Consider the following 13,053-nt stretch of genomic DNA (forward strand, 5'->3'; position numbering starts at 1 on the left):
AGCTAAGGGTAAAGAGTGGAAGGGGAGCATGTGTTGGGACTAAGTGACAGGTACAGCAGAGGGTTGAGTTTTGCTAAATAGGTGTTGGTGATATTGATATTCATGTGACTAACAGGACATATGTATCTACTAAGGCTACGATTAACCTGAATCTTGACATTACCGAAGTTCATGCCCATGCCAACACAATTTTCTAGCTGGCATGTGGTGGTGGTGTGTGTGTGGGTGATGAATATCTACACAAATGTGTAAGACTCATCCCTTTTATGTCAGATAGCACAATGACATCATCTGCACTGATAGGAATGACGCCCCCTGTGGGAAGGACTTGGTGTCACTAATGAAACTCCCTCTAAATTTGCTTTAATATGGATAACAATGATAACACACTTTTGACACAGTATAATGAAATAATTAGACAATCAACTGACTAAAAAGTAAATCAAATAAATTGGTTAAATCATAAAACGTTTATTGTAAGAGAACATTTGTAATAATTTTTGTGTCTTACAAAAATGGTTTACAAGTTAACTTTTCTCTTTTGTTTTGGTGCAGGTGAACCGTGTAGAGTTAAAGCAGTGTGTTGCAGACAGAAGAATACCCTCCACTGAGATTGCTGAACAGCTAAAACCAAGAGGCATAGGCAATCGTTACAGTCAAGTAACATATAGGCAAGTAATAACTTATCATTGCATTTCAGTGCAGTGGCTAGGTTTCTTTAATACGTATTTCCTTAATCGATTATTTAAAAAAATGGAACAAATGTTGACGTAACTCAATGTACTGTTGTCTCATTTATCTTACAAGTCTTCATGTCCATCACAGTTCACTCTCAATTCTTTCTTGACGTCATCTTGTGTTGATACAATGCATGGGTTTCTTTCAAGATTGGGGCCCAATTGCGAATCCATAGGAGCAATTTACACTGTACAACGTTCTTATTAACAACAGTCATATACAACATGGACAGGGACTAGAGGGCAGCCTTCCATTATAAATACATATATACACACACACTGAAATGATTCCTTACACTCTGAAGTTATTTCAGGAATTCACAATGTGTGGTTTTCATTGATCAACCATTTCAGCCATGTTGCTTCCACCCCGTCCCCTTGTCTTGAGGGCATGGAGAGTGCAGTTGGTGAGCACCACAAGTCCACAGACATACATACACACAGTCCCTAGTACTCCTCTCTCTCAGGGTACAGAGGCAGAGGGAGGAAGACATGGTAAGGTAATACCTCCATTTGTACGAAGGGTGGGTGGAGAAGTAATGGCCAGTGTGTTGGAGGTTGGATGTGGTGGTGGGGTCTAACGGGCTATCCTAGTTCTGCACGGCGAGGGGCAGGGGTGCTGGGGCTAGGCTCGAGGTCTTGGCCACGCCCTCTTTGTCGGTCCGGGACTTCTTACAGGTGAGCGCCAGCAGCAACAACATAGGCAGGTGCCACAGACTGCAGAAGAAGAGCTTGCGGGCGGAGCTGCGGTCTCCCTTCTGGTAGAAGCGGAAGGCCAGATAACTGATGTAGAGGTTGATGGGCAGGGAGACTAGAGGAAAGGTCCAGGTGGTGACGTCCAGCACAGGGCCCAGGGCCGAGAGACCGATCAGACCCAGGCTGTGGCGCAGGGCCACCCTCTTACACATGCCCGGGTGGGTGACGGACATCATACGGTAGCCTCCCCGGGAGTAGTCCTCACGCAGGTTCCAGCTCAAAGCGTTGAAGTGGGGAAACTGCCAGCAGTACAGGAAGCCACCCAGCAGCAGAGCACCTAGAGAGGGGGAGGGAGAAGAGAAGATATTGACAATGACTAGATAGAGAATTCACAAATCTCTTGGTGTTGAATTTCCCAGTCCCTCTCGCAGGGATTTGTGGGCAAAAATGCTTGATTTTGCTGCAGCAATTCTGACATTTTGGACAGCAATATGCAATGATTCTGTCCAATTTGTCACAAAAATGCACTGAGGGAAGAAGTTCATTGACATGTGGCTTGATTGAACCATATTACCCTCTTGTTTTGCTGCGGTGATGGGTCTGTTGTATGCCACAGAATTGGGATGATTTGACGTAGTGCGTTGCATAATATGCAGGAAACTGTTGACTTTGCACATTTGTTTTTTTGCCAACGCAGTATCCTGGAGGGACTGATTTCCTTTTTGACTGAATCTACGTCTTTTTTCAATCAACTTATCCTTCCTGGACATTTCACTGCCCTGACCCCTATGACACAGCCTCTGTACACGATACAGGAGATGTTGTGAGGTGAGAGAGTGAATGGGTAACTGAATACGAGAACATGAATGTTGTAGACACTAGAGTCAGAGAGGAGGAATCCCCCAGTCATTCTGTCTGTTCTGTTCCTCTCAGACCTGTGGTTAAACAGAGAGAAAGAGACCCATTCATCAGCTCGCCTTGCACATCCTGTGTGTGTGTGGGGGCAACAAACAGCCCGGGGCCACGTGTACGGTGTGGCGTTGTAAACGTTCCACCAGAGAGCAAGAAGCAGCAGAGAGAGAAACAGGAGACCCGCCCCGGCCGCCGAGGCACAAAGACTTACTCGGCAGCGCTGCAGAGGCACCCGAGCGTTACATACAGGGTTTCCTTTTGTTTCACTCCGCTGTTCTTGCGTTTTGTAAACACAAAAGAAGCCTAAATCCTGTAGGAAAACAGGGCCTTAAGGCACCTCTACTGCAAACCTCTCCGATCTCACCAAACACAGTGATCAAACAGGCCAATATGCAGCCTGTAGTAGCAGCTAACAGGACATATGATGGTAACTATTGTCACTTTAGACTTACTTCTGTTCTATTATTTTATTACTTTATTTTTTGAACGTTTAAATGACCCCCAATTGACCTGGTTAAAATGCCAATGTCCAAGTCATACTTATAGCCGAAACTGAGGGGGTCCTTCTTACATAAAGGGCATGAATGTCATTGTATAGCATGAGAGCAGTCATTGAATCAAGAGGGCCACCAAGGGAAGAGAAAACCCCCAGCGGAAGTTCAATGGGAATAAAACACATTCACTCCCACGTGAAAAGCCCCATAGATTCATGATTAACATTTTGTTGAGAGCAAGTCCCAAGATCTTGGCTTGGTGAGTGTAAACTAGTGTGTGTACCCTACGGAGAGACCCCGGTGACAAGCTGCAACACAGTTCACAGTTGCCATAACAGAACACTTAACATGTCTGCCAAACAATCTGGAGAGGAGAGAGGAGAGCCCCCTCTGCTCTGCCTTCCTCATCCACTAGAGAAGTGCACGCACGCGCACACACACAGCTAGCCGAACATAAACACACACAATACTGTGTGTGTGTTAGCAACGTGGGACTCTGGGTTATGGAGTATGTAAATAAAAGGCTGGTCGTAATGGGGGGGAGGGGGGGTCAGGCCTGGTCACAGAGGTCCTCGTCAACCCAGTGAAATACATACAAACTCTGTTGTGTTGAATGTCAGTTGTGAAAGAGGCCTCACGGAGTCAAGCAGAGACTAATTGTGTTGGAATGACAAGACAAACTGTAGAAATAGAATTGAACCTATAGAATAGCTGCAGTTCAGTGGAGACATGGATATACAACATGCAGACATTCCCTCTAGTCTACACTACAGCCTAGCTCCTAAGTCTCCTGGGAGTGACCACACAGTAGGTTCATTTAGGCTGTGATAAACCGTGTATTTCCCACTAGCTGGATATCTAGTTTGGAAAATAATAAAATTGCTCTGAAGTGTCAGATTTGAACCACTTTATCAGAGTTTAACATATGTAACTGTAGGAACGAACACCAATGTATTATCATGAGTCTAAAATGAACATATGAACTTTAACACAACACAGCTGCTCTTTGACCCAATGTTGGAAGAACAAGTATGGTGTATCCTTTTCTCTCCTCAATCCCCCATTTACCAACATATTCAGTTTGAACAGCTCGTCATACACCGGCTGCTTCATCGTGAAACATAAGATGGGGTGTATCATTACTGTGTGTGTGTGTGAGGGAGATCCATAGGACAAAGTATCATGACTGTGTGTGTGGGAGAGGACACTAGGACCCAGCAGAGAGGCGTACAGTGGGTGCGTGTCCTCCAGTTCAGTACCTGGGTCCAGAGCACCTGTAGCGGCCGTCCAGCCCATGATGGGGGGAATGGCCCCCACCACCGCCCCCACCCAGGTGTTGATGATGCTGAGCCTCTTCAGGGGTGTGTAACAGCAGGTGTAGAGGAAGATGTTGAGGGCCCCCAAGGCCCCTGTTAGAGGGTTCACAGCCAGGGTCAACAAAGTGATACCAGGGACACCACAGACTAGGGCAAAGCCCACCGCATGGAGTGGACTGTGCGACGGAGGAAGAAAGGGAGGGAAGGAGAGGGAGAGAGGATAAGGAGGGAGAGATCAGGAGGGAGATAGAGACATCTCTTAATACAACTTCCCCACACTATTTCACCAACAACAAATTCAGCATACAATAGAGAGCTAAGCTTCCTTCAAAATACTGAACACCTGGCTTAAAGACACAGAATACTGAACACCTGGCTTAAAGACACAGAATACTGAACACCTGGCTTAAAGACACAGAATACTGAACACCTGGCTTAAAGACACAGAATACTGAACACCTGGCTTAAAGACACAGAATACTGAACACCTGACTTAAAGACACATAATACTTAACACCTGGCTTAAAGACACAGAATACTGAACACCTGGCTTAAAGACACAGAATACTGAACACCTTGCTTAAAGACACAGAATACTGAACACCTGGCTTAAAGACACAGAAAGACAGAATAGAACAACAATTGTTATCATGCTCTGATTGAGATATGTGGACTTGTGGAGATTATAGGAGAAGATGACAATAGTCCCATGTAAAGACACACACACACAGCGAGTGCCACACACTCGGAGACAGTTAGTGGCGGTCCTGCACTCAGTCTGAAAACATGGGCTTAGAGGAGAGCTCATGTGATCAGCGTTTGTCAGGGATAAAAGTGGCCCTGCAAGACAATGAGCATGTGGCTACGAGGCTGTACGCATTACGCACGCCCAGAGATCAAACCGTCCTCAGCCCTAACCACAGAGGCTCCCGCTTTTAACCGGATGAAGACCTCCTCCTCCTCCCGCTGTCTTTTATTGAAAGCAGCTAGCTAGCGACTGACTCCAGGGCTGGTTCAAGTAAATATGCTGTAAATTAGAGGGAGGAGATTTGAAGATTAAAATCTTGAACAAACGCAGCAGGCCTTCTGAAGCGAAAATGGGCTTTTATTTTGGGAGATGGGGTATTAATGTGATTAGTGTGTTATGTCTGTTTTATGTGGCAGTCGTGTGTGTAAGTGTGTGTGTGCGCGCGCTGAGTTTAGGTAATCTCTGTGGGGGTCGAATTGAGGACTGCGTCTCCCGGCCTGTGGGGAGGGGGTTGTCTGGCCTTAGTTTACAGTTGGACACTGTCCCAGTCATAACGCTGTCAGCCGGGGTGGGGGGGGTAGTCAGCACTTAGCCCATGTAGCTGGCTGGTTGGCTATAAGAGGGAACTTACCTTCCACAACTGGGGGCTAAGACAAGTGCTTCACCCAGGTTTACAAGTTCTTCACCCAGGTCTAAAACAGGGGTACTAAACTAATTTCATGGAGGGCTTAGTGTCTAGGAGGTTTTTGGTTTTCCTTTCAATTAAGACCTAAAACAACAACCAGGTGAGGGAAGTTCTTTACTAATTAGTGACCTTAATTCATCAATCAAGGAAGGAGTGAAAAGGGAGGAGTGAAAACCCACAGACACTCGGCCCTCCGTGGAATGAGTTTGACACGTGCTCTAAAAGTTCTTCAAGCTCGAGTGAGAGAATGAAGAGAGAATGAGGACTTAGACAAGAGCATACGTTGGGGGGTTGAAGGGGTGTCTTCAGCGTGATGAGAGGGTGGTTGGTGGCAGGCTGGCAAGAAGAAAGTGTCTGGAAGAGAGTGTCATGGCTTCTCCATTTAGATCAATGAGGGCTACACGAAGGAATGGCTCAGTGTTCAATTGAAACGAGATCCACACAAGAGTGTGATGTGCTAGAGGAGACGGTGGTGAGCCGAGTCCTCTCTCTCTCTCTCTCTCATCCATCTTACCGAAGGTCCAAAATCTCCACATGCTGCAACCTCAATGTCTTCAACCTCACACCACAATAGAGAATGAGTTCATCTCATTGAGATTTCAACAAGAGATTAGAGGGAGAGCTCTGCAAAGTTGTCCAAACAGATGATCAAAAAGACATCCACCAGTATGCTCTGCTATACATCTAGCTGTCTAGGGACAGTCTTCTAGAAGACCCAGATTAAACTAGACTAAAAATCACTTTCAATCAACTTTTCTTCATTGGACATACTTTGTGATCTAGGCTTGAGCTGGGTCCAGGGAGCCTCATGGAGAGGGTGGAGCGAGGATGGAGCGAGAGAGAGAGAGGATAGAGAGAGAGGATTGGAGAGAGAGGATGGAGGGTGAGAATGTGAGATACTGAGGGCTTGCTTGACAGGGACTGTAAGTGTTGTCTGCGTCACAAATGGCACCTCATTCCCTATATAGTGCACTACGTAGGCTATGGTCATATTCCTTACGTAGGAAATGGGGTGCCATTTGGGATGCTGCCGTAGCCATCCAGCTGGTCCACATCGGGCCACAGGTTGTGTGTGTGTCACACACAGTCCTCAGTCACGTCAACACCAGGATGTACGGACAAAGCCAGGCAGTGGCAGCACCCTGGGTCTGTTTGGAGAACAGTTTACATCCTAAATCTCCAACTCAACAAGAGGAGTGTCCCTTTAAACAACACATCACATGAGGATTCCACTGTGGACAGGAGGAGATGGGGCCAGGTCAGGGTTCAACACCAGCGCTTCAGCATCTCACAGTTGTTATGGTAGGAGTCTTCTCATTTACCCTGGAGTTCCCTATGCCAGGGATCATCAACTAGATTCAGCCCCGGGACCTTTTCTTCTTTAATGGATGGTCATGGGGCCGGAACATAATTAGAAATCATTTTATACTACAGATTGACTGCAAGAAGCCTAAACATATATATTTGACTAAAGCATAGTCATTTCAAAACTTGCTTCGATTTGTATACAATCACATATCTCTATTATGAGTGGGAATATTTCAAAACAGATTTCCAAAATTAAAATCAACTGGAGCTGATTTGCTGGTGTTTTTACAGTCTTATGCCCAACAAAGAAAAAAATAGTTGTATTTATTTTGCTGGCTAGAGCGAGAGTGAGTGAGAAAGAGAGGAGAGAGAAAGAGAGGAGAGAGAAAAAGAGGAGAGAGAAGAGAGAGAAAGAAAGAGCAGGTACAGGTAGCCTACACCCTCCTCCCAGCCTGCCAATAAATAGTATCAGGTTACACCTGGCAGGTGTGGAAGGGGAGGACTGGTTGGTGCTGCAGGCATACTATTTCTGATCTGATATTGGCAGCAACCTTCCTGGCTCCTGGCTGTACTCTGCTACTCTGTATAGACAGCCTGTAGCCTGTCCCAGGCTTGGCACCATAACTAATTGGGAAAATAGTGTAAATGGATCTGTGATATGGGTGGTGTTGCTGTGCTCTGCAGCACTATTGTCTAATTGAAGGTGTGCTCCCTACCTCCCCTCGTTATCACGAGACATGCAATAACACAGAGCTGTTATTACGCCAAGTGGCAGGATCCAGTTTCTCCACTGGTAATACACTTGATCAGATAACCTACTCAATATGGAGACGGCATGATAAGGGAAGTGGCAATGTATTTGGTGATGGTAGCAAGGTATCAAAGTCAAGGGATTTTATCCGTGTGAAATAAAGGTTGAATGATTGTGAAAAATATATTTTATGCAAAATTGTTGTGAGACAGAAACAGAAGTAGACACAAAAAAAACAGAGTCTATCTCCCAAATAGCACCCTATTCCATATGTAGTGCACTACCTTTTGACAATGGCCCATTGAACTCTGCCAAAAGAAGGACACTATATAGGGAATAGGGTGCCATTTGGGATAGAGATAACAATTGTAAGTTTACCTTATCTGTCCCCTGACCAGGGGCCGGTTCTTTGTGCGGTTCATGTTGGAGTCAAAGGGCACCTCAAAGTACTGTGGAGAGAGAAAGAGAGAGAGAACAGAGTATGGGTTAATGGAGAAGTCAAGGAAGGAAGGAAGGAAGGAAGGATGGAAGGAAAGGAAGGACGAACATACAGCTCATATTCAGAGGCCTTTCAAGTTCTTCTTTGTAACCATTCATCCTGTCAACCCACCATTCCCTAAACTGCCTGGCTATGTCACCCATCACCACATACACCTGGTCAGTGGCACTTTCATAATCCTATCTCTCTGGCATAGTTTTGGTCTTAACCAATATCATCTTCTATGGGAGCATGAGAGGCTTTGCTACAAAACTTTTAGGGAAAAGTTTTCTGATATTTTTCATGACCAAAATGAGGCTAAATTGTGGTAAACATACAGGGGAAGATACACAGCAATGTATTTGTCGGACATCTGCAGTGAAAGAACGTGAGGGAAGCAGCTCAAGACAAATCTCTGAGCAGAACAGCGGCCCTTCACGTCGCAGAACGGGGACTGAGGTGGGATGTGGTTAGGAGGTTGTTGCTGGGGTCTAGGGTACATAGGGGGGGGATTATGTGAAAAACAACATTTTTCTGTTTTATGATCTACTCTGCTTCAAAGTGGCCCCAAGAGATCAGCTATGTGTGACTAAAACGCAAACACATGGGGCGCTTAAATGCAGGAACCAGCTAGTATGTGTACGTGTGTACATGTGTGTAGGCCTATGTGTGTGTGTACATAAATCTGAGCCAGCACCCTAATGATGAAAACAGACAGAGCACTCAGACCAGAGTCCAGACAACCAGAGAATATTAAGATCCATTACTTCTGAAATATGGCTGGAATAAAATAAATAAACAGATAATACACTTCTCTCCTCCATCTCCCCCTTCCTTAATTTACGGTCCTTTTGACATAGAAAAGCCTCTATATTTAAAAACACCCGTGGTGGGTAATACGTTTCATATAGAGTACATTTATATTTCGCTAGAGGCCTTCGGAGAGTTGGGTCATACCACTTTAGTTGCAAAGCGGGGGGGAGACTTCTTTGCATTATCTATGACAGGGAAGTCTGTCAGCTTGGCCTGTCGGTGTGTCCCCTCTGGAGACCTAAAGGAATGGATCGTCTTGACCTGATATGCTGCTTTCTCAGGAAAGGAAAACCTTTTTGGATAGATGAGAGGTTGCATAGCAACTTGCAGGATTCACCCGTGTTCTGTGTCTGCCTACGAAATACGTTATAAAAGGGGAAGGCACACTGAATTGTTCCTCAAAAGAATCACTTGTACTACAGATATGACTAAAACATTCCTGACTACTTCATGACCAGTCTAGCAGGTAGGTGTAACGAGGCCCTCAACAAAACTTGTAGCGTACGCATAGCAGTGTTTTAGAATACTGGACCGTTGGCCTTCATACTTTTTGAATTCTCCGTGCAGCTTAAGCAATTTCTCCAACTGTTAACACATTCAAATAAATAGAGGACGCGTACCGGAACCGCATCCTCAGCCCCCGCGGATGGTGTTCTCAGAGCCGCGTAGCTATGTCACAATGGGACGCTGGACTATCACGTCTCAGTGTCTGTGGACTACGATATACGCTTGAAACAGGTGGGCAACTGGTCAGGCCTAGGCTTCATACAGAGTGTGGGGTTGATAATTGATGCATTTCATTTTGTTTCAGTGGCAGGTTGTGTAACATAAGCTCACAGCCACCCAAAGGGATAAAGTTAGTGGTGGGATAAGCTAAGCTCCATATAAAGTCAGTCTTCCCCTTCCCTCTTGAGCTGAAGTCTGCTGTGCTGGGGCTGATGACGGGCTGGCCTGGGTTGGGAACAGCTGTGGCTGCGGCTATGGGACCCAGGACTCAGGCTGAGGTGTTAATTCTATTTCCTGGGTCAGGAAACGCGTCAGGGGGTCAGGGGCCGCGAGAGAGAGGGAGAAGAGAGGTCTGTACTGCAGTTGGAGCGGCAGCCAGGGCGAGAGCAGAACTGTCCCTCGTGCAGACCGAGAGCTCACATGCAGGACTGTCCCTCGTGCAGACTGAGAGCTCACATGCAGAACTGTCCCTCGTGCAGACCAAGAGCTCACATGCAGGACTGTCCCTCGTGCAGACCGAGAACTCACATGCAGAACTGTCCCTCGTGCAGACCAAGAGCTCACATGCAGGACTGTCCCTCGTGCAGACCATGAGCTCACATGCAGGACTGTCCCTCGTGCAGACCGAGAGCTCACATGCAGAACTGTCCCTCGTGCAGACCGAGAGCTCACATGCAGAACTGTCCCTCGTGCAGACCAAGAGCTCACATGCAGAACTGTCCCTCGTGCAGACCGAGAGCGCACATGCAGAACTGTCCCTCGTGCAGACCGAGAGCTCACATGCAGAACTGTCCCTCGTGCAGACCGAGAGCTCACATGCAGAACTGTCCCTCGTGCAGACCGAGAGCTCACATGCAGAACTGTCCCTCGTGCAGACCAAGAGCTCACATGCAGAACTGTCCCTCGTGCAGACCAAGAGCTCACATGCTGGACTGCTCGTTGGTCACATAAAATCACAATCTTTTCAGTTTCCAATAACGACGTCATTCTGACCTGCACATAAAACTCTGACACCCACATAACTGTACCTCTGCTTTGCTCCCCCTTCCCTACAGGCATGTGTGCAAAAATACCAGGAGTGCAGAAGAGTATCCCGGAATACAGCCCTAGTGTTTGGAGCAGGGTTGGATTCAATTCAGATTTTTTTATTTATTCACTACCATTCAACTCATTAATTGAAATTCAAAATTGGCCACAATCCCACAGGATGTAGAATTGTAATTTGTGTTTGAGTGACAGGAAGTATAATTTAATTCCACTCAGTCAGTCATAGAACATGAGTTTCTATGACTTCCATTTACCAAAGAATAAATCACTTAGAGCCCGACCGATAAAAATCGGTTGATCTTTTCACAGACACACTTGTATCGGCCTTTATTCCACAGATAAAGCGCCTATATTATATACATAGAATAAACAAATGGCGGTCAATTTTTTGACATTTTCAATGGTAACCTGAAGAGGGCACTCTACGAGATGTTCATTGAACATCATTCAGCCCGAGGTCACAACGTGAGAGAACGTAGGCATGGTGAGTAGCTTGCCACAGCCAACATATTAGAATACGTAAATAATCAAAAGTACACATCACCAAGCAAGCAGCCCTGTCCTCATCACATTCTCACTTGGTTAACATTAGCTGGCTAGCTAGCCGGCAAGGAGGTTAACTTAGCTAGTTAGCAATCGGTGCTACTTATGTGCCAAAACTGGACAGGCGCCAAAGTGAAAACTGTTAGTGTCTGGGCCTAATACCTTAGCTAGTGGGGCTTATTTTGTTAGTTTTCCGAAATATGAAATAATCAAAAAGCAAGACAGTTGGCGCAGATCTATCCTTCAGGCCATGTGCACTAGCTAAATCAGAATGTGTGACAAACCAGTGCGGCAAGCATTTGCCTGCATAAATGTTCTGCCATCAACGCATTCCATTTGCAATTGAAATGTATAGCCATTACCTTTTGTATTGAATAACAGTGTAAAATAGATATGGTTTCTGTAAGACAAAATTGTCGTAATGACCAGCTAGCTTTTGCTTGTTATAACCAAAGATTATGGATAGACTGACAAGATATTTGTCTCTCTGCCCTAACAATGGGTGTCGCTGTCCACAAAGCGGTACGGTGGGCGGGCTAGCTCCCACCTATCCTTTCTTTGAATTGGTGGATACATCTCATTATTGTTACCATTTTTTGAATATTTGATGAGGGTTGTTGACGTCAAACGCCTGTATTCAATGGAGAGAGATGGTATGCTACTAGCCTCATGCCAATAATATGCATAGCCATCGAGACAACAATATACATTTTTTGCCGGGATGTCACGTACACTAGTTATATCAGTACACTCGTAACAACTTAAGCGTAACAAAACTTCTATTTGATCAAATCAACCATACGTAGCAAATAAGCCATTCATTTTTTGGACCAAATTCAACACTCATTGACCTCCATACAAAAACTCCTTGCGTGGTGGGTGAAACAAAAAAACGCCACCTGCTGGAGGGAGACAGATTTTCCGCTGAGTTGAATGGTTGCCATAAAGTGTTTGTTTACATGACCTTTGTTGTAAACACTGTAGTAAATCTACTCAAGACAAATGCTGATACTGACATCTAGTGGTGACATTATGAAAAGCATGTTAGTGCATTTCAATACTTATTTGTGACCTTGTTAAATTCCTTCAACCAGCCACCCCTTGTGGTGGTTTAGTACAAACACTTCTACATACTGCTTATCCACTGCCAAAGACAGGTACAACTTAAATATGTGTCCAAGGCAAACTAAACAAGTTTTGTATTTACTGTCGTCTTTATAGAGGATATACACTGAACAAAAATATAAACGCAACACGTAAAGTGTTGGTCCCATGTTTCATGAGCTGAAAGATTCCATACATTTTCCATATGCACAAAAAGCTTATTTCTCTCAAATTCTGCACCTTGTACTGAGGACAATAAAAGGCCACTAAAATGTGCAGTTTTGTCAAACAACACAATGCCACAGATGTCTCAAGTGTTGAGGGAGCGTGCAATTGGCATGCTGAATGCAGGAATGTCCATCATAGCTGTTGCCAGATAATTGAATGTTTATTTCTCTACAATAAGCCGCCTCCAACGTTGTTTTAGATATTTTAGCAGTACGTCCAATCGGCCTCAGAAATGCAAACGACGTGTACCCACACCAGCCCAGGACCTCTACATAAACCCAGCAAAAAAATAAACATTATTTTTTCAGGACCCAGTCTTTCAAAGAAAATTCATAAAACTCCACATTACTTTAACCTCTTTACAATGAAGATCTGTAAACACAGTTTCCATGACACTAATAGCTTACAGATGGTAGGCAATTAAGGTCACAGTTATGAAAACTTAGGACACTAAAGAGGCCTTTTTT

At 45.2% G+C, this 13,053-nt stretch overlaps 1 protein-coding gene across 1 annotated transcript in view; it reads right to left on the bottom strand.

Annotated features, from left to right (window-relative positions):
* Positions 1-438: 438 nt before the first annotated feature.
* The window catches only part of LOC139376785 (cytochrome c oxidase assembly factor heme A:farnesyltransferase COX10), a 73,299-nt gene continuing 60,684 nt past the window's right edge, over positions 439-13,053 (bottom strand). The window contains exons 5-7 of the mRNA XM_071119712.1: positions 8,026-8,096; positions 4,099-4,331; positions 439-1,770 (exon numbers count right to left, since the gene is read on the bottom strand). Coding sequence (XP_070975813.1) covers positions 1,328-1,770; positions 4,099-4,331; positions 8,026-8,096 — 747 coding nt within the window. The 3' untranslated portion in view covers positions 439-1,327. The remainder of the gene's footprint in view (positions 1,771-4,098; positions 4,332-8,025; positions 8,097-13,053) is intronic.

The sequence above is a fragment of the Oncorhynchus clarkii genome, chromosome 20 (assembly GCF_045791955.1).
Source record: "Oncorhynchus clarkii lewisi isolate Uvic-CL-2024 chromosome 20, UVic_Ocla_1.0, whole genome shotgun sequence".
NCBI classification, from domain to species: domain Eukaryota; kingdom Metazoa; phylum Chordata; class Actinopteri; order Salmoniformes; family Salmonidae; genus Oncorhynchus; species Oncorhynchus clarkii.